Genomic DNA, 22,581 nt, shown 5'->3' with positions numbered 1-22,581 from the left:
AACGTACAATATATAGAACGTACATAACCAGCGTACAATAANTAACGTACAATAATTAAGGAAAGAATATATAAATTATTTAAGACAAAATCAATTATGCAGAAACTAAATAAGGTAAAATATAATCAAATATATTATTTCCTATCATCCTCCTCAAGCAAAGCGTGATATTTTGTCCGACGTGAAGCTTGGCTCTGAAGAACCGGAACAATGGTCGAGGCAGACTTTTAGTGAATATNTCTGCTAGTTGGAGATCAGAAGGAATGAATTGAGTGATGAGTTTGTTAGATAGAACAAGCTCTCGAACAAAGTGATAATCAATATCAATATGTTTAGCGCGTTTGTGAGCCACCGGATTTTGGGAGAGGAATATAGCACTCTTGTTGTCACAAATAAGAGTTGGCGCTTGATGGGAAATATGCAGGTGATGTAGAAGATGAGTATGCCATATTAGTTCAGCTGTTGCATTAGCCATTACTCTATATTCTTATTCACAACTTGATCGAACTACGATTGGTTGTTTCTTAGCACTCCATGAGAAGAGATTACCGCCTAAGAAGATGGAATAACCATAGGTAGATCGCCTAGTCTCAATACATCGAGCCCAGTCAGCATCCGAGTATCCAAGAACATTAAGGGAAGCTGCACGGGTGAAGGATAGGTCATAGGACATGGTGCCCTTGACATATCGAAGGATGTGTTTAAGTGCCTGAAAGTTATCATTTGTTGGAGCTTGAAGAAACTGACTAACCAAATTTACCGCGTAGGACGAGTTATAGTGAGATACTGGAGTGCACCAACGAGAGAGCGATGTTGAGTGGGATCAGAGAATGGATCTCATGTGGTTGTCAGTTGAATATGAGGTTGGAGAGGTGTGGTTGTCGATTTTGCATCCAAAATCTGGGCCCTAGATAAAATGGCTTAAGCGTATTTGGTCTGGCTAAGAAAGACACCATTGGTAGTGTAGTGGACCTCGAGACCAAGAAAGTAATTTAGATGGCCTAAATCCTTGATAGCAAACTCAGTTTTAAACCTTGCCAAAAGTTTTTGAAGTAAAGAATTATTATCCCTTGTCAAAATTATGTCATCAACATAAACAAGTATATATAGAGTGGACTTTAAGCCTAACTCAACCTCACAAAACCGGCTTGTAGGGTGAGGTTTGCACCCACTTAAATGGCCTTATCTCCAGTCGATGTGAGACTTCCAACACACCCCCCTCACGCCGAGGTATATACATACATCTTGAGTGTGGGATTAGACTTTTTAATGGGTGGTCCGATAGCGGCTCAATAGCGGGTGAAACAACATGTCCAACGACACTAGGATAGGCTTCAATCATGGCTTTGATACCATGTAAGGATTGTAACAAATGTGTTTTATTGATGTTGAAAGAGTAACCCGCGTACAATATATAAAATGTACATAACCAGCGTAAAATAATTAACATACAATAATTAATGTACAATAATTAAGGAAAGAATATATCAATTATTTAAGACAAAATCAATTATGTAGAAACTAAATAAGGTAAACTATAATCAAATATATTATTTCCTATCAAACAAGAAGGAGCCTGTTGGTTGTTTAGGTCTCCTAACCCTGATTTTTGATTTCATCACAACCTCTGCTACAGATTTAACGCCTTGGTCTTGCCCTGCAACTCTCTGGTGTAATCTTTCAGCAAGACCAATCAACCTTTCTTTATCATTTTGCCCGAATCTTGTTACTGGTATGCCAGTCCTGCAGCTAACAACCTCAACAATGTGTTCAGGTCCAACAGTTTCTGTCAACATTACATTTTCCTCAGTGTTCCCTTCAAGCTCTTGAATTGCATATTCCACCTCTTGAATCGCACCATACCGCAAATCCGCAGCTCTAGCAAAATGATATCGCCTTTCAGCCTCTAGAAGAGCAAATTTCAACTCTTCTCTTTTTTGCTTTAGTATTCGAATCTCATCTATCCTCTCCTTCTCCTTTCTGTACCTCATCATCAAAGGTTGCAGATTGTCTCTCAGGTCATCAAGCTCTTTCCTAACCTAGACATGAAAATAGAATTACAATAGTTGTAACACAAACATAATCCAAATTACAAGGACAACCAATTAGCATAGTAAGATCATCAACACTTACTTCTACTAAACAAACGTTGCTGGCTTTGTCTTTCTCTTTCTCCAAAGCATGAAGTTCCACATCTAACTGCATTCTCTTCATTTCAAGGTTGTCAATTTCCTCCGGCTGACTATCAAGTAGGACTCCCAAATTCCCACAAGTCTCATCAACTAAATCAATTGCCTTGTCTGGAAGATGACGACCTACACAACCGAAATTATTCATTTAAATTACTTATTTAATCATATAACGTTTGTAGCAGTTATAAAGTCAAAAGTTTTCTTTCAATGGGAACCAAAACAATGCGGAGACTAAACTTTTCGCGAGGACTAAAACTTACAATTCCAATCAAAACTAATATACTGCATTGCCAATTAAAGAATACACTAAAACAGTGCAGCACATACCAGTGATGTAGCGACTAGACAAGAGGACAAAAACTTACAATTCCAATCAAAACAAACTAATACACTGCATTGCCAATTATAGAATACACTAAAACAGAGCATCACATACCAGTGATGTAGCGACAAGACAAGAGGACTAAAACTTACAATTCCAATCAAAACTAATATACTGCATTGCCAATTAAAGAATACACTAAAACAGAACAGCACATACTAGTGATGTAGCGACTAGACAATTGAACCGCAACAACCAAAGCACTATCGAGAATCCTTACACCATGATGACCTTCGTATCTTTCTTTCAAACCATGAAGTATAATTACAGTATCGACAACACTTGGTTTTATCAAGTACACCTGCTGAAACCTTTTTTCAAAGGTTGCATCCTTCTCTACATACTCTCTATACTCCTTAGGCGTAGTAGCGCCAATGCACCTCAACTGACCACGCGCAAGCATAGACTTAAACAAATTAGTAGCATTCATGAAACTCTCAGCACCAAGAACCAAATGAATCTCATCAATAAACAAAATAACTTTCCCCTCCGCCTCCTTCAAAACTGCCTCCAATCGTTCCTCAAACTCCCATCTATACTTTGCACCTGCAACCAATGCACCCATGTCCAATGCAATGAGCCTAACATTATAAAGATTCCTAGGAACATCCTCTTTAGCGATCATCTGCGCCAACCCTTCAACCACATCAGTTTTTCCCACACCTGGTTCACCAATCAAAATCGGGTTGTTGTTTTTTTCATAATTTTAGATAAAATACATATAACCCTTTGTGTTTCCTCATCCCTCCCAATAACCAGGTTGAGCTTCCCTGCTTGTTCCACAAGATTTCTTCCATAGGTTCTCAAAGCCTGAAAACATAAATATATTCTATGAATTACATGAAATTGTTAAATGCTTGATCATTGATAATCATCTTCCCTGGATTTAGTAAACAAAGGTTTATATCAAACATGTACAACTCAAATTTCAAAGTTAATTAAATCATTATTTCTTTTTCAAGAATTATCATCCTATCGATATCAAATATCAAATTATTTAAACAGTACAAAATATAATAAATTAAATTAAATTGGGTTTATTCCATCCGAAAAATTAAACCGAAAATCTCATTTATTGGCTCTTCCATAAATTCATTTGAGCTAAATTTAGTACCTGAAAGATTATGTCACCCGTTGCGCTTTCCACTTTTCTTCCTTCCTTGTCGGGAAACTTCTCGATTTCTAATTTCACCTTTGGTGTCGTCATACCGAATTTTCTTTATTATTTTTTTAAATATGATTTTCAAGAAAATTATTTATGATAATTAGATTATTAGTAAATTATGTAAGCATTTGTTTAAATAAATGATAGCAAATTCATGAAAAGGTGTTAATGAAAATTTTGAATAATTACATTATTATTTAGTTTGTATTTAAGATTTAAACACTCACTTGATACTTTTTCAAAAATCTTAATTAAATCATCAAATTAGTTTTCTTCTTTTTTAATTTTTTTTTTTAAATTATCACATATCAAATAAAAAATGTCACTTAAGACAACAATACCATGTATTAAGATTGAAAAAAATATCATATAAGTTGTTTTCTAGTCTCCTAAAAGTTAGTATTTGAATATATACATATGGAAGACCAATTGTTTTCTAATCTCCTTCTAGAACATGATTGTGCATTTTCTTTAAGGCATATTTTTATCAAGGAAAACGATATTTTAGTAATTTTTATTTCACAATTTTTGTTAGGTTTAATCTTATTAATAGTTTTTAATTAGGTTGAATTTTTTCAAATAAATTTCTTTTTTTTCGAATGGATCTTTAAATGTGAAAAATTGGAATAATTGGATCTCTCTTGTGAAAAGTTGGTTTTATTAAATTACGTGTGTTGCACCCGAGATCAGACGACGAACAAAAAAATAAACGAGTTTGAGGAAAAGATTTTGGGAATCGCAAGTATAGGTTGGGACGTATAAGGAAACTATTAGCGTTTTACTTCGTGTCTGCCCAAAAGCAATACCTTTAATTAAATGTCTGACGTGTTTCTTCAAAATATTTAATTTTTCCTAAAAATAACTATATAAAGAAACTATTAAGAAACTAAAAATATATTTTTGTTTTATAAGCTCGACAAACATTAACATTGCTCTAAATTATTGTGGATTTTGCTCCTACTTATCTACATGATGAAAAATCAGTTATCACGTAATTCTGGTAAACCTGTGTCTTAGTTTTCTACGATTTGGGATTAGGGATTTCTGTGCGATTTAGGGTTATGATTTCTTTGGTTGTAGGTTCCATGGAGTTTGTGATTTGGGAAGATGAGATGTAGGTGGTTCAGGGCTCGGCTGAGTTTGCTACAAGTTTTTGGAGATTTGATGGGCGAGACTGCATCACGGGAAAGAAGAGCATGTTCTTTGTTTTGCGATGACTGTCACAATTTGTCTATGGTGGTCCACAGTGGTGTGAAGATGGTGTGATGTCGTACACTCTATGAATTCTTTTGTTGCGTCTTTAATCTCGAGTCCTCTTCAATCTCGTTTCCCAATTTGGTTTTCAAAAACCTCCAAATTTCATCGTTCCTAAATTCAATTTTTAGAAACATATTTATTTGATTTTTTTTATCTTAAATATTCCATATATCCTATTTCCATTTATTACGTCAATTAATGAATACATGTCAAAGTGATAACTCAACTTAATTTTAACATAATTCAATTTAACTACTGAAACCTACTTTGAGAAAAAAAAAATAATAGATAGATTTATTGAAAAAAACCCAACATAAATAAAGATTATTAGAATAATTAAACATTATTTTTACAATGTCACGTGTGTTAAGTGTCAGTATTACGTTTAAATATTTAAAAATAAATAAAAAAACTCACTGAAAGGGCAAAATTGAAGGCTAATTGGCGAGTGCTCTTTTTATTCCTCCACCACCGTCACCGTGTCTAAATGGTTTGCTTTTTTCATTCGTCATCGTCGTAGCAGTTTCGTTCTGTCTTTCGAAAGGGTCTTTGCTGTTTTGCGAAAACTCCTCTTTCCTTCACCATCACTGTTTTGTTGTTGGTCTCTAGGTATTGAAAACTTGTTCAATTTTGTGGTGGTTTGTCTTCCTCTTTGTGTGTTATGCTTTTGTTGTTTTGAAAAAACTTATTTCCGAAACTTTAATTTTGTGGATTTATGTGTATATTTGTTCCGTATTTTCTTATTCATTTCTTGATTTGTGGTTTTGGACATTTTCCTTTTGTCCATTTACAACTTTTTTTGTTTTAAAAAATTATTCAAACGGACCAATGACAACAGACATTGTAAAAAAATTTGCAGAAAATATAAAGTCGCAAATTAATTTCACCGTTGTATATGAGAAAGTGAGAAGGGAAAGGGGCGAAAGGTTTGAGAACGGAAAATACAGAGAAGAAACTTATTTAAAACCAGTGTCAAGAGATTCAAGTGGGCTGTTACTTCTTGCACTCTATCAATTTTCTTTCTGCACCCCATCATAATAGCTTCGGGAATTTCTTTTCCAAATGGGCGAGTGTTTAAACGATTAGTATATGTATTTAAATTAATCTAATTTACTTACATTCATTAAAGTGTGTTTAGCCCCTTACCCAAAAGCAGATTCTAATGTAAAGTAAAAAGGAAAACCATAACAACCAACTAAAATTAACATTTTAATTAAATAAAATGTGTATTACTGGTAAATAAGTTAACTACTAATTTCTTTAAAGATTTTATAGTCAATATAAGAGTGTCCACTAAATATTTCAAAATAACTTTATTTAATAAATTATAGTTCAGAAAATGTAAATTGTTTTAAGTAGGTTATATTATATCTTGTACCTTAAATATTTTTTTTTTTTTGTATTTTAATACTTTCTCTTATTGTCTTTTAGTCTGTTCAAATTTTCTTTGCCTATTTCAATCTCATATACACAAATAGTCATTGTACTATTCTTACTATTTGCTAGGTTGTTCTTTTAACTATTTGCATAGTATACATTTAGACAACATTTAAACATTGATTATGGGTTAATATGTGATTGGTCAAAAATTACTCCACAATTAATAATAATAAATATAAACATTATTGTGGAGTAATTTTTGACCAATCACAAATTGACACGTAATCAATATTTAAATGTCGTCAAAAAATATTGTCTAAATATCATTAGACTAGAATTTAACAATATATATTGAAATAACAAAAATGTTTTATTACATGATGTTGTTCAGAAATTACACATAATAAATATTGTAAACAAAATTAAATCTAAGAGTAGTTTAAATGAAGAAATAAAAAACTTTCCACTTTTAAAAAATAAATAAATAACTAAATTTATTAATTATCAATTATTTGAACGGAATAGTTGGTCAATTAAAAAGTACACAATTTATAAAACATAAATAAAAAATTAATTTATTAAATTAAAAGTTGATTATTTTAAAGAAAATATAAAATCATAATAATATATGTTTATTTGATAATACAAATTTTATTAGTGACAAAAATATAATTTTTGTTATGATTTTACGTTTCTCACCTTATCTATTGAATAATAACTTTTTAGTTGATTAGTTTAAAATTTATAAATTAAATACTTATCAAGCTAATCCATAATATATTAAATAATTTTTCAAAGAAAATACTATAAGACACTCAATTAATTGTAACTTTTGAAGATACTTTATTTATTATAAGAATATCAAAATGAGCCAATTCATTATTAATTAAATTAATGTTGAAGTCATTTTACTCTTTAAAAAAATTATAACTCGATTGGAGGTTACAAGTGTGGTGGGTTGACTTAATACAAATATTTTATTTCTAATTTATTTTATATATTAGGATAATAATAATAATAATTATTATTATTGATTCAATTCACTTTTTAATAGTAGTGAAACTAAAATGTTAACTTAATTATCTAAATATTATTATAAAGAAAATAGTTAAAAATTAAAATATTAAGATATATGTTACAAATGTTATTAAAAAAATACATAATATAAATTAAAAAAATGTTATTAATATATTTTCACTTATTAAAAATGTTATTAAGATATTTTCACTTATCAGGAGTACTGATGGAAATCTATTATTATAAAAAATACATAATATAAATTAAAAAAAAAAGGAAATTAGGAATCCCATGTCCCAACAAAAAAGCAGATTCCTCTTCTCTCTCATTCAACACACAAATTTTAGACACCCAGGCACAAAAGTCAGTGAACTAAAGTTACAAAACCAAACAACAAAAAGTAAGTAAAACAAACACAATTTCTCTCGCCCCTCGTACATGGTCTTTTTCCTCGTCCAAACACTCATTAATCTATTCGCACAATCCAAACACACCCTAAACCTTTTCTTCTTTCGGTGTTCTCTTCGGAGAATCTCTGACATAACGGTAGCGGAAGAACGTAACATAATTTCGCAAACTCCATCAGGGAAAGAAAAATGCTCACGTGCATAGCACGTTCCAAGAAACTCGACTCGGAGAGCGATGATCCGAGTTCGCGGGGGGCCAAATCGCTAACGTGTCAGCTGAAGGAGATGGCACTGAAGGCTTCGGGATCGTACAAGCAGTGCGGTCCGTGCGCGCCGCCGCATAGTCGACTGAGTCGCGGTGGCGAGTCCGATTCGGAGTCGTCGCGGCGGCGGTGGGGGAAGGAGATGGAGGCTCGGTTGAAGGGGATTTCGAGCGGCGAGGGTACGCCGAGCTCCAGCGGGAGGAGAATGGTGGTAGTCCTGGAAGAGGAGGCCGAGCCGAAGGAGTGGGTGGCGCAGGTGGAGCCCGGCGTTTTGATCACGTTCGTATCGCTTCCGCGTGGCGGGAACCATCTCAAACGGATTCGGTTCAGGTACGCAATGCGCATCTCTTTCAGTTTCACTCTGATTCTGTGTCGTTTTGTTGATTTGGGTGCCGTTTAGAGTTTAGACCTGAAGTGTGGGTTGGTCCATGCTGGACCGAGTCTCTTTGATTCTGGCCAGCGCCCTACTGATTCTGATAGTGATACTCTGCTTAGCTTTCGTTATCTCATGCACACCAATGTTAATTAATTCTTCGATTTAATCCAATTAATACGTATTTTTGTCAAAACTTATCAGAACTTTATATCATATTTCAAACCTAAGAAACTATTGATTTTAGTTTTTATGTTGTTGTTTGATCTTGATTTTTTTAATACCAAAAAATGAAAATTAATAGGGATGTGTTTACATGGATGATGGTACGTTTTATTTTATTTTACCTTTTTAAATATCTGTTTCATGGAATTGAAAAAATATATAATCTTAAATTTAAATTAAGGGTTTTTTTTTTTTTATAGAAGTAAGCTTATTTTTAAGAAATTAGTTTATTTTATGTATTTTTTTAACACCTGAATCACGTTGGTAAAATATGACATATATTTAGTACTCAGAGATAAACAGAAATTACCATAAAAGAGGAGAAAATTAATAGGAGAACACTGGAACTCTTTTTTTTTTTTTTTTAAAAAAAAAGGAACAAAGTCTAGATAGATTTGCATATGAATTTTTTTAACAATACGTAACTGATCATCGGTTCATTTGAATGTGGATGTAATGATGATCTAAATAAATTTGAATTTTCCAAAAAAAATAGACTGAATTTAGTTTCTTAAAATTTATGCATGGTGCGTTAACATTGATGGAATAGATATAAGTTTTGTTTTGTGAGGTCTCCACATGCTATGTTTGTTCTTGATGATGAAGCGAGTGTGATATTATAAAAGGTCATTTAAGTGGAGTGATGCATGATTTTGCATGAGGTGAGTGATGATCCTCCAAAAACATTTAAGACTATTTATTTTCCGAAAGCAATCAAAATTTGATAACCAGAGACCGACAACGAATCGAAACCTTTGTCTATTTTGTTTTGGTTTAGAAAATGAAACTTAGTTTGACCCCTTTATTTCTGATCATTGTTACTGATTATACTCACTCGAGATTAGCGTCCAAATCTCATGTTTTTTCAACGCCATTAAGTGATTAAATTGAATGAATCGTTTCTCTGTATATTTGGTGGGTCCATCTTCTCCTGCTATTTCACGCCTATGCCAAAAGCAATCCATAAAGTGTGGCTTGAGAGTGGATGTGGGTCAGTGTTAATTGTCTTGGGAACCTTTAAAACTGGCTCTTGTCGTTTGGTCGGAGGGAGCTCTTACTCATTATTTTTACGAATTTTACAAGGATGAAAAGGTAAAAAAATATTTTTAAATTTCATACTCTATTTTTAAGATATGAATATTAAATAATTTTTGTGATACCAAGTTTTTTATATCCAAATAATAAATATATTTTTTCACAAACAATAGGATATATTCTTGTCTTCTCTCTCTGCCATAACAGTTTTTGTCTTTGGATCTGCAATTTTGCTGGGGAATGCTCCCACATCTTCTTTCACACCATAACTATATACAAGACAAAATGTGAACATGTACTAGGTGGGGACCTAGTAAAGTTGTAGATACTAGATAGATAGCATAGCTTATATAGTGTTGTCCTATTTTTGCCAAACTCGTATTTTTGTCTTTTATCACATCGTGAAATAAAAGCATCAAATGGTAACTTGAGGTGCAATCTCAACCAATGTATAGGCCATAGGGGTGCTGGTGGGTGGGTCAATGCAGAAATGATTTTCTTTCTCTTGGTTTTTTCCCCGACGAATTTTAACTTAAGAAATTTAATTAAGAGCATACTTAGGTCTTTAGTTAATATTTAAACCTAGTGAAACATTTAAATAATTTCTTTGTTTGGTGATTAGTGATGTGGTTGAGACTAAAGTTTGGACGCACCTGCTTTCGATTGCTTAGAAAACTTCACTGTAAGGTCAATGTTGGCCTTAGAACAACTTTATTTTCCTCACTGAATGATCGGGTTTGCTTTTAATTATTCATCAGAGAATTCTTTGTCAAAAAGCATCTGCTCGAGTGACCTACCATAATTGAGAACAGTGTCACACACCACTGTCAATTAAATATTTGGTCAACAAATTAACAAAATCATAATATATAGCAGCAATTTGCGACTAGTTGAATGCTTTACTACCATAGAGTCTCAAGGGGGCCATTCCATTCAATGATGCACTTGGAACAAAACATAATCATATTGTTCGAGTATCATCGCCAAAAATAAAAGTTGGCCAAATAAAGACAAAACAACAGAAAATAAGAATGTTCAACTTTCGATATTCTGTCATTACTTTTGGATTAATAATGCATTGTTAATTTTCAAAATTCTGATGCTAAGTGTCATAACGCTTCGTTCTCAGTTATGGTTCATATGATAAGATGCCTTAAAAACTGCGATGTGAACTGAATTATGGTTTATTTTTCATGTGTAGTCGCGATATATTTAACAAATGGCAAGCTCAGAGATGGTGGGCAGAGAATTACGACAAGGTGATGGAACTTTACAATGTTCAAAGGCTTAACCGGCAAGCTATCCCTCTTCCAACTCCACCAAGGTCTGAAGACGAGGTATCGTTTGAATTTATTGACATGTCGTTCACCGTTTTGTAATTGTCTGCTTCATGTTACTTCACCCAAATGATTATTTTAGGTGCTTTTCTTCTGCAAGTTATACATTTCTGACGTATCTGCATGTGCAATAACATGAATCACTTGGGTTAGAACTTAGAATCATTACACACCTACAAGATCTTAGAACCATTACTGCTTACTTGGTTCCATTTTTTCGTAGTTTACCAAGGCGAAAGTTTTTTACTACATTTTTAGTGTTGTTGATTTGTTTTGGTGTGTGGGTTGAACGCAGAGCTCAAAGCGTGAATCAATGGAAGAGATCCCGGTGACACCTCCGCTGAGCAGGGAAAGGCCACCGTGTAATATATTCCGTGGAGGAGGAGGAGGAGTGGCAATGGGGTACTCATTCTCTGATTCGTTCGATCAGCATTCAATGCAATCCCGGCATTACTATGATCCGAGTGGTGTGAACTCAACCCCGAAGGTGTCGACCATTAGTGCTGCTGCGAAGACAGATATCTCATCATCAATGGATGCTGATGCTTCAATCAGAAGTAGCTCATCAAGGGAAGCTGATCGCTCCGGCGATTTATCAATCAGTAATGCCAGTGACCTCGATGCTGAATGGGTCGAGCAGGATGAACCTGGGGTTTACATTACCATCAGAGCTCTCCCTGGTGGCAAAAGGGAGCTCAGACGAGTAAGGTTCAGGTATGACATTTCAGTTAATTTCTGTGTACAAGTTTATTAAATCTATGTTTTTAAAAGTCCACATAAAGTCAATTTATAGTTAATTTAAAAGTATAAAGTATGTATGTAAATGTAAATCTCATCTTACAAACTGTTTTCATGAACTGAGTTAGATTTAAAATTCACTTTAAGATGATATAAATTTATGAGTTAGAGTTTATAGTAAGATTTGTAAATGTCACGACAACTAAAGATAAAACTAAGTTTAAACGTATAGGTGATGCAAAGCTCACGTTATAAGATAATTTTGTGAGATTGAATCAGATTTAAACTTATAAGATTCCTTTTTAACCATTTATATGTTTTGTTGTTTGTTGCTTGTTGCAGTCGAGAAAAGTTTGGAGAGGTGTATGCTAGACTGTGGTGGGAAGAGAACCGTGCCAGAATACATGAACAGTACTTGTGATATTCATTAAAGGGGTGGTGGTTGTGGAGGTGATCTTTCTTTTTAATTTGCTTAATTATTGATCTATATGTTTTTGCTATATATGTATGCCATCTATTCCAGTTGTTTACTTTAAACCAGGTAGCAATTGTTTTGTTCATGCTCATAAGTAATGAGTGTAAATTACATGGATCTTAAATTGGGCACAAAGAATGACTCTACTCTTTTTATCTTCCAACTTCTCTACATTCATATCAGACATTTATTATAACTGTTCAAATGCAATTTGCCTTCAAAGATACAACATCTCAAGGAAGGTTGAAAAAGCTCTTAAAGATAAAAAAGGTCGGATATTACTGTTAGCAATATCAGAAGAATTGAATATATGAACACGAGCAATTGTGGGTTTACTCAATTAAGTTAGTCCAAAATGATGAAGTGCTATTAACTAAAGTTGAATTAGTAACTCGATTCTAATAACTAAGAAGGTCTTAATTTACTTTTTGTGACTTCTAGTATATATCACATTACTTTTAAGGTTTCGTATATATATTTTTCTTTTTCTAAGATCTCATTTAATGATATATTATTTACATTTCAACTTAAAAATATTTATTATCTTGGGATATTCTTTTGAAATAAAGACTACTTTGAAAAAAATAAAATATTCCTCTCATCTAAGGTCTTATTTATGTATTTATTTATTATTTATGATCTAATGTTTTATTGTCATGTCAATATTTCGATGCAAAAGACTCAAATCTTAAATTTACGATCTTCTGTATGACTTCTGCAATGGAGATGCTATGAGAAGATTTGTAAATCTTTAAGTACAGAACTACTAAAAGAATTCTTAAATTGAAACTAGATAATTCTAAAATCACCCATTTAAAATAATATTAGAAAATAATACAAGTAAACTTTTTAAAATACATGCATATCAATTTATGCAGAAATCGCTTAATCTATTAATGAGACTTTGATTTTAAAAACAAATATATATATATATATATATATATATATATATATATATATATATATATATATATATATATATATATATATATTTGTTTATCTTTAGCATTACCGAAATAATATATTTTTTAAACATACCGAAACAATGCGTTAGTTAGATATACAGTTAGATAATGTATAAAAGGTATAATCCGTTTAAAAAGTATAATGCTGTTGTAAATCAAAATAAAACAAATCGATTATGCTTTTCATGTATGTATAAATTGTATTTACTATCAGAAATGAAAGACATAATAATATACAAGTATCTGAATCTTCTTTTATTTAGATCTCTCTCAATTTTCGGTTATATGCTTTCTTCTTCTCTTTTGGAGCTTTTCTCTTCTTTTTTCATTGAGAACCCTAGATGGTATCAAGAGCTTAATAGAAAAAAGTATGGAGTGTGAGTGAGATCAAGATCTGCTAGAGTGTGTATCCAAGCAAGAACTGTTCTTTGAAAGTCAAAAAATCTTTAGAAGTGAACAAGGAAGTCCAAGAAGCTTCAAATATTTGATCAAGAATCAATATGGCAAGGTTTGGAGAAATACAGGGGTCAATTCCAGTGTTTGATGGCAAGTAATGCATGAAGATGTAAGCCATATTTGGTTTTCAGGATGTTACAAATGTGATAAATGAAGGTTTGTCTGAGTTGAGCTTAAAGGCTACTGATGAAGATAAAGGAAACCACAAAATGTAGTTCAGTGTGTCAGTTCAAAGATCTTTAACAAGATCTCAAAGGCTGTCATTGCTAAAGAAATCTAAGAGATATTGATGAAAACATATGGAGATGATGACAAGAACAAGGAAGTGAGTCTGCAAACATTGAGAAGATAGTTTGAAATATTGACCGTTGATGAAAGTGAAACTATAGCATAATATTTTGTTAAGGTACAAGAGCTTGTTAATGCTATCAGAGCATGTAAAGATGGTATTACAGGACAAAATTCTGAGAGCTCTGACTCCAAGATTTGATCATGTTGTTATAGCTATTGAAGAAACACGTGACTCGGAGACCTTGGAGATTAAATTCATTGGAGACACATGAATACTGTATTAATGAGCGATGACACTGCCAAGAACAAGTACTCCAAGCTCGATCTCAATACAAAGGTAAGAAAGGGTTTAAGAAAGGTGACAAAAGTGGCACTAAGCACAAGGAATCACAAGAATAGTAGAGTGAAGATTCTAGTGATCTTACACCAATTCTGATGGAGATAAAGAATGAGAGTTTGATAAAAAGAAGGTAAGGAACTATAACTCCTAGAAATTTGGTCATTTTGTCGAAGAATGTTGGAAATGGGATGGAGCAACAAACAAATCGAAAGAAATAGTGCATCTTGCAGAAGATGATACTTCAGATTCAAAGGTTATAATGTTAATGGCCAGCATAAATAAAGGCCAATCAGGTGATGTAATTTAGTACTTGGATTCATGGTACTCAATAAATATGACCGAGAAGAAGGAGTGGTTTGTAAAATTGAAGAAAACCACGCATGACACTTGATTCATGGTACTTGGTTTGTTGACGACAGGAGTTTCACAGTAGAGAGATATGATAAAGTTGTTTTGAAAGCTAATGATGGTAGAAAAGTTGTGATTGATGAAATGTTGTATCTATTAGGGTTAAAAACAAATATGCTAAGTCTAGGTGAATTGTTCCAAAAGGAATTTATGATGAAAATAGAGGATAATTGTCATATTAATTTTGATGAAAATAAAAGATTGATCATTCTAACATATTTTTCCTATAATAGGACATTTCCTAACCAGATATGCACCAATTTTTTTTTTTCTTTTTTCCCTTTTTATATATTTTTTAATATTTTGGAATATTTTTAGAAAAAGGAGGCATGTGTGAAAAGGTGAGGTGGCAAAAGTAAGTATAGTGATGTATAGAAAGTTTAAAACAAGTGTAGCAAAAAAGTTAAATAAAAACCCAACCTACAATAATAAAAAAAATGCACTGGGTGCAACAATGAAAATGCAGAGAACAAACAGTAAATGGAGTATCCACGTGTTGAGGTGCGGCAAGTAAAAGTGGGGATGCAGTGAGCAATTAGGAGGTGTGTAGCGAATAGCAAATACAAAAGACAGAGGGGTTGCAAAGTTAACAAATATGGGGATACAAAAAAATAATACGGAAAAAAAAGAAAAGGAAAATACGTAGAGAGTGTGAAAAAGACAGTAGAGGATGAAAAAGTTGTATTGTGAGAATGAAAGTTTTAGAGAATAAGATGTGGTGATGATGGAGGAGTGTGAGTATATAGTGTGTGTGGAATGGAGTGATAGTCTAGGTATTTATAGATGATGAGTAGAGAAAATAATTGGAGATAAATAATAATAATAATAATAATAATAATAATAATAATAAAATAGGGGGATAATTAGATATAGAAAATTGATGAAGAGAAATGATAAAAAAATAGATGGAGCAAATGGTTAGAGAGAAATAATAATAAAAAATTTAGTGGGATAATAAGATGTAGAAAATGGGCGAAGAAAAATGATTAAAAAAACATGGGTGGAGAAAATGTTTAGTGAGAAATAAAAAAGAGATGAGTACGATAATTAGATGGAAAAAATAATAAAAAGGAATATGAAAAAAAAAATAGATGAAGATAATGATTTTAGAGAAATAATAAAAATAAATCAATAGAATAATTAGACGAAGAAATTTGATAAAAGTTAATGAAAGAATTAGATGAAAAAATTGATGGAAGAGAAATAATAAATAGAGAAAATGGAATAATTAGATGAAAAAATGATAAAGAAGAGTGGATAAAGAAATTAGATGAAAAAAATAATTGGAGAAAAATAACAGAAAATAGGTGAGATGAATATGTTGAGAAAATGAACAAAGAAAAATGATAAAAATAATATATACTTTGAAACACCTAACTCTTTTACATTTATTTGATATTATTTTTTTCTTACTTCTTATTCTTTTCTTTTGTGAAAAAAATACAAAATTTTATATTTTTATAATTATTTTATCCTTATAAAAATATGTCATGATATCATTACTAAAATTAAATTAGACAGGTTGTTGTTGTTAATGAAATATAGGAAAAGTGTAATTATTAAAAGTGTATTGGGTTCGACAAAGGGGTGTAACCAGTAAAAATGTATAGAATTAGTTTACCATTTAAAAAAGAAGTAGAAATAAAAAGCAAGAGCACGAGATTTAAAATGGTAAATTCAGGGGTGCGGAAAGTAAAATAATTATATATTTTAAGTGAGGTAGACCGTAAAAAAGTCCAGCTTTTTTCCTGTCTATTTTTTTTATCTCTTTTTTTGTTATCTCTTTTATTTTGTCTATTTTCGCTTTCTAATCTATTTATTACAATTTTATCTTATATAGTTTTTTATAAGAATTATTTAGTTTTATCAATATTCCTCCATCTATATCTCTATCTTTTTATTATTGTTATAGTTGTTATTATTATTATTTATCTTTTAAATAAAAACTTCTTTAATTAAATAATTTTTTTTGGTTGTTTGTTATATTTTTTTCTCTTATCTTGCTACACCTAATTTATTTAAACTTTTTGTAACATGACTTTCACAATACAAAAAATAAGAAAGTGATTAATAACTAAACTTGGATTTATATTTGCTTTTTTATGTTCTAAACTTCTCATGCATATGTTTGAATTTTATGATGTATTTTACGAACTTTCAAGCTTCGTACAACTGATAAGAGCCATTATTTGAGATTATATTAGTATTATCATATTATATTTCATGAAATAAAATCATATTATAATAAAATGAGATAACCATTATATTTTATATGTTATACACTTCTAAAAAATAAAGATAAGAAACTCGAATTATAGTAAAAACTATTGCGAAATATTAAACTTTATTTTTCCTAAAAACAGATAGAAAAGAAATACAGAGAAGCAAATTCCGCTGTTTAAAATTCGCCTCTTTCGAAATTGATTTCGCAAAGTTTAGAAGAGAAGTCGCTGGCAATACTGCAGAAAAGTTGTGCGGTTATTTCGTCGAAACTGATTAAACGACAACGCAACTGTGGGTCCCACACCGAGTGCGGCACGTGTGGGAAACGGCGGTGATAATCGTTCGTCGATGATTCCTTCATTCAACGCTTACCGCGTAAGCAACCTTTGATCAAAAGCATAATCACCCAATACCAAACCAAACGCATAACATAACGAGATCGGAGGCTTTTACGTTGTTCTTTCGTCTTTTGCATTTTCAATTGGATCTCTGCTGAGGTTGTTCTTCCCACTCCATAACCATGAGTTTCATCTTCGGAAAGAGAAAAACACCCGCGGGTTTGTAAATCATCGCCTTCTCTGTTTAAAATATGAATTCCGTGATTTTTCAAAATGGGGTTGCTATATTTTGATTACAGAGTTATCACTCGTCATCAAAATCTTTGCTTTTGTAATATTATGTTCAATTGAACAAAGCAGATGCACTGCAAAACTTGTTCGGTCGTTTATGCAAAGTTAAATTCTTTCGATGATTATTTTCCGACCCTTTGCTTTTACTTTTCTTCTTTCTGTTGTGATTGCTGTATTGCATGTTTAACTAACGATCTGTTGTATTTTTTTTTTCTCTTGTTATCTTGTCTCCTTGTTTTGATAAGATTCAGAGATTTCCTTAAGATCTGTACTTTATATTCCTTTTTCTTTTCAATTTCTATTGGAATTATGCTTTGCAACTATTGGAATTATGATTTTAGTGATCCACTAACGGGCACGTTAAGTTGTTTACTTTATTCAAACGGGGTGTCTTTGAGAGGGTTATTGCAAGTTTCCAATATGCGTTAACATGTCTTTGATTGATTTGGTGTCATTCAGTAACACTGCATATTGATTTCATAGTACCTGAACATATAGTGTGTGACTTTCAGAGCTTCTGCGGGAAAATAAGAGGATGCTGGACAAATCAATTAGAGAAATTGAGCGCGAGCGGCAAGGTTTGCAAACACAAGAGAAGAAATTGATTTTGGAGATAAAGAAAAGTGCTAAACAAGGCCAGATGGTATAGTGATTGTGTCCTAAGTCTATTATTTCTCTAGTTTTTAGTGGCATGTGTGGTGAACATATCTGTTTGTCAACATGTTAGTTTAGCTTTTTTATTATGCAAATTTATAACACCTAACGTCTGCTGTTTGCTAAAGGATTTGGAATGGAATTTTCTGCTCTTCCCTAGAAGGAGGAAGAGGCATGAATGTGTTAGCTGTTGTGATGATATTGTTTTCTAATTCTCACAATTTCCTTGTTCTTTGCTGTGTGTTTTTTTTTAACTGATACCTGTGGTTGGGGAAGTTTGTTATACTTAAATGTTATCACCTGTATTAACCAAGATATACATTCATATTGATTTTGGGGATGAAACTTTTGTTGTTGCTGTTTTTTCCACCAGTAACTCCTTCCCTAGAGCTATTGCAGACTCAGTGTGATGCCTGTTTCACAAATGCATTTGCTAATTACCTGTTGCAGATCAAATGTGGTGCTTAATTTTTCAATTATTGTTAAAAAATCCATAAGATAAATAAATGGGACTCCCATTTTCGTTAATTGGAACTCCACTACATCCTCTTTGGTTGTATTGATAGTAAGTGTTCGTTGAAGCACTCACTTTAGCTATTTAACTTGGTTCTTGGTCGTTGCAGTAGTTGCAGCTGTAACAGTCAACTGATAACTGACAGATTGCCAGGCTAGCGATATTGTTATGAATCATCAGTATATAATTACCCTCACATCGCTTTAGAACAACATAATAAAATCATTCTGTATCATTTGAGGAAGTCTCCTATCCTCTCTTCACTTTTTTTTTTTCCCACTCTTGTTTATATCTTTCTACTGAATCTATCATGGTATCACAAACTTGCGAATGATCCTGAGCCTTGACCATTGAGCACACTTGCCATCTGTTCAACTCAGCTGATCATGGGGCTTTATCATCAATGTTCTCTACTGCTCCATTGACGTTTTCAGAATCTGTCTCAGTGACTCGGAAGAGTTTTCTTCTCTTTAAAAAGCAAGTTGAAGCTATCATTGCTTGTATCAATGTGTAGTTCATTCAGGAAGTCCACTTTGGAAAAACCTGTAAAGCTTACCTGGAACAGGAGCAACAAGATGCACTCATGCGTGCCACAGCTCTCTTAAACCCCAATTGGCACTCAGATATGCAAGAACTTTCAGCTCTTTTTGCCAATAGTGCTTGGACTTCAATACCCTTAGACGAAGAAGCTGCATGGTCCAGCCTTCAGGATTTGAAGCAGTTAAAAACTCTCTTGCTTCCAAAGCCTTATTTGGCCTAAAACAGGCTTGACTTGAGAGGTTCGCGAACACGCTGCGTAGCCTTGTCAGCTGTGCAAATATGACTCATCTCCGTTCATATTAACCACTTTCTGCCACTGTGTTTACATCCTAGTCTGTGTTGATGACATTTTCATTCAAGGGAATTATTCTGTCCTTGTTCAGCAGCTTAAGATTGAGCTTAAATCAGTGTTAGCACTCACACAATTGGGGAATTTGGATTACTTCTTGGGAATTGAAATTAAATATCTCCCCAGTGGTTCCATCTGCTTATCTAAAAGGTAAAATTTATGATTTCTTTGCCAAAGACAACATGTCAACAGAAAAGGGAATTACCTCTCTCAATCAATACGTTGGAAAATGATTGGGAAGATTCATAGATACTTCCAATTTGTGATCAACCATGGGTTACCGTTTTAACCTTCCGATCCCAAGAAAACCCAACTATTGGCCCATTCTATTCGGCTTAGACCCAGGCAGCTAAAGATCAACATCCGGGTCCTGCATATTTTATCCTGGCCCAAATCTGATCTCATGGTGGTCTAAGAAGCAGACCTTGGTTGCTCACTCATGTAGAGGCTAAACGTCATTGCTTTTCAAACACTATAGCTAAGATCCTATTATTCCGTCTCTTCAAGAACTACAAGTTCCTATTCTAACACTGTTGCCTTTTGTGATAACCTAACTAGGTTCTGTGTCACTGGCTCATAATTCAGTACTTCACTCTCGTATCAAACACATTTGGGTGTCTCCTTTGTCAGAGAAATGGTTACCAATATTAGCAGAAGCCTTGTGTGTCATATATGTACCCTCTAATTATTGGATTCTAATATACTTACCAAGCCATAGAAAACACCAGATTCCATGGTGAAGAAGCAAACTCAATAATGGTTGAGCAATTTTAATTGTTGAGCCCACTTGAGTTTGAGTGGATGCTGATAGAATAGGAACTCATGGTTATCTATAGCTTAGGTTCGGCTAGGTAGTTGCCGTAGTCCCAGCTGTAAAAAATAATAAATAATTGACTGATTGCCAGGCTGATTATTCAGATCAACGAGAATGGCTATATCATTCTAATTTGCTGGAGGAACACCTCTATATTCCCTTTCTTTTTCTTGTTTATCCCGGTTTCTATCTACCACAGAAGTCTATAGCATGACATTTATGTGGAAATGATTAGTGATTTGATTATTGCAAGCTAGTGGAAGTGACTTGCCCTTGATCAATTCAGTTTGGTTTCAATGTTTTTAACCAATGAGATTAGATGTTTACCGCAAATCTAGATTTGTCTGTAATGGCATATATGTATGTCTGTTGTTTATAGTTAACTATTGATTTAACCTTTAAGGTGGGTTGTTCAGGGAGCTGTTAGAGTCATGGCAAAAGATCTGGTTAGAACACGGCATCAGATTGAGAAGTTTTATAAGCTAAAATCTCAGCTCCAAGGTGTATCCCTCCGAATTCAGGTATGTCATTGTGGTGATTTTGTAATTTTTGTTTCTGGCATGTATTGTTAATATAGGGTAATGGTTCATGGCATTTTTTTTTTCTTGATATATGATTAACTGGCCAGCAGTCACAAAATTTTGATTAAAACAGACGTCTTTATGATATTCAAGTGCTAAAAGGTAGTTTCTGTTGTGCTTCACTTTTCAGACTTTGAAATCAACACAAGCAATGGGTGAGGCTATGAAAGGCGTGACAAAGGCCATGGGGCAAATGAATAGGCAGATGAACTTGCCATCTTTGCAGAAAATCATGCAAGAATTTGAGAGACAGAATGAGAAGATGGAATTGACATCTGAGATGATGGGAGATGCAATAGATGATGCTTTGGAAGGAGAAGAAGATGAAGAAGAAACTGAGGATCTAGTGAACCAAGTTCTTGATGAGATTGGAATTGACATCAACCAAGAGGTATATGATTATGGTTTCCCATTCAACATCTCTTTTCAACTGAAAGTAAATGAATGAAAGTCTCTAGAACAAAGCCTGATGAGTTGTTTTTGTTTGATATGCAGCTTGTAAATGCACCATCATCAGCTGTTGCTGCTCCAGCTGCAAAGACCAAGGTAGCTCAAGTTGAAACTTCTGGGAATGATGATGGAGGGATAGATAGTGACCTACAGGCAAGGTTAGACAATTTGAGAAAAATGTAGTCTATACTCTATTCAGGAAACTCCAAGTTTTCTGGGAAAATTGATGCTCATATGTACACCATATAGTATAATTGAGAAGTTGTGCCAGGATTTGATGAACTCATGATCATAAAATGATGGTTTTTAAAGTAAATAAATTTAATTTTGCTCCCCCTTTGAATTATTTATTTTGAATATGATGCTTTTTTGAATAAGTTTGACTTGTATAACTTTAACTTTATCACACTCACATTTGTACCACAAAATCATTTGTACAATTCTAAACAAATTTAAAAGTAGAATAAAATTCAAAGTTTATTATTCAACCTTAATAACTCTCTTGGTTCCTTAAACAAGTTAAACTATCAATATTCAAGTATTTTCTAAATAAATAATCACTAAAGTATTACATTTACTTGCTCGGTTAACAGCAACTACATGAAACATTGTTTCAAAGTTTATATCAACTCAATCAAAGTTAATTAATTGTACCAAATTCAATTATACAACCATAAACAAACTAATAAATTTTTAAGGTGAACTTATCACACAATTTCAATTAACTTAGTCCAACATTCATCATAACTAATATTATTATCGAGTCATAACTTTCATTATCAACAATAACAATTTTCATAACACGTGCAAAATTATTCAATTAATTCAACAAAATCAACAAAAGTACAAAAATCAATTTAAAAATATATATCTTATTAAAATAAATCCTAAATTCTAATATTTCAATTAAAGGATAAGCCTTCGATAATCATGTATCAACTTCAACATTTAAGTGTCATTTAGAGAAGTTAATAATGATATATTTTCCTTCCTGAAAAATTAAATGCTAAAACTCAAAAAATCAAAAGGACAAGTTGAGAAAACTTCAAGATTCTAAAGATACAAACAACACGATAGAAAACAATCAAACTTCAGACAAAGACTAAATAATTGAGGTAATG

General features: G+C 32.6%; 2 protein-coding genes and 1 pseudogene across 2 annotated transcripts; 2 read left to right on the top strand and 1 right to left on the bottom strand.

The window, feature by feature from the left end:
• The window catches only part of LOC106760065, a 6,128-nt pseudogene extending 2,347 nt beyond the window's left edge, over positions 1 to 3,781 (bottom strand).
• Positions 3,782 to 7,696: 3,915 nt separating this feature from the next.
• Positions 7,697 to 12,409, top strand: LOC106761278 (protein Brevis radix-like 4). The gene is made up of 4 exons (XM_014644814.2): positions 7,697 to 8,393; positions 10,898 to 11,033; positions 11,329 to 11,747; positions 12,114 to 12,409. The coding sequence occupies exons 1-4, from the start codon at positions 7,990 to 7,992 to the stop codon at positions 12,190 to 12,192; spliced, it is 1,038 nt and encodes a 345-aa protein (XP_014500300.1). The 5' UTR covers positions 7,697 to 7,989; the 3' UTR covers positions 12,193 to 12,409.
• A 4,720-nt stretch (positions 12,410 to 17,129) lies between these two features.
• LOC106762401 (vacuolar protein sorting-associated protein 2 homolog 1) lies at positions 17,130 to 21,794 on the top strand. Its single transcript, XM_014646301.2, has 5 exons — positions 17,130 to 17,486; positions 18,071 to 18,201; positions 20,846 to 20,950; positions 21,141 to 21,401; positions 21,506 to 21,794. Exons 1-5 carry the CDS (start codon positions 17,450 to 17,452, stop codon positions 21,641 to 21,643), a joined length of 672 nt encoding a protein of 223 aa, XP_014501787.1. The 5' UTR covers positions 17,130 to 17,449; the 3' UTR covers positions 21,644 to 21,794.
• The last annotated feature ends 787 nt before the right edge of the window (positions 21,795 to 22,581 follow it).

The sequence above is a fragment of the Vigna radiata genome, chromosome 5 (assembly GCF_000741045.1).
Source record: "Vigna radiata var. radiata cultivar VC1973A chromosome 5, Vradiata_ver6, whole genome shotgun sequence".
Classification (NCBI taxonomy): Eukaryota; Viridiplantae; Streptophyta; class Magnoliopsida; order Fabales; family Fabaceae; genus Vigna; species Vigna radiata.
Note: the sequence above shows the minus strand (reverse complement) of the source record. Positions and strands in the feature narration are given on the sequence as shown.

Bases quoted from the DNA above. Each gene is read 5' to 3' on its own strand.
- LOC106761278 (XM_014644814.2), top strand. From the start codon at position 7,990: ATGCTCACGTGCATAGCACGTTCCAAGAAACTCGACTCGGAGAGCGAT. The intron at 8,394-10,897 runs GTACGCAATGCG...TTTCATGTGTAG, and splicing joins CTCAAACGGATTCGGTTCAG to TCGCGATATATTTAACAAAT. The intron at 11,034-11,328 runs GTATCGTTTGAA...GGTTGAACGCAG, and splicing joins CACCAAGGTCTGAAGACGAG to AGCTCAAAGCGTGAATCAAT.
- LOC106762401 (XM_014646301.2), top strand. From the start codon at position 17,450: ATGAGTTTCATCTTCGGAAAGAGAAAAACACCCGCGG. The intron at 18,202-20,845 runs GTATAGTGATTG...TGGGTTGTTCAG, and splicing joins GTGCTAAACAAGGCCAGATG to GGAGCTGTTAGAGTCATGGC. The intron at 21,402-21,505 runs GTATATGATTAT...TTTGATATGCAG, and splicing joins GAATTGACATCAACCAAGAG to CTTGTAAATGCACCATCATC.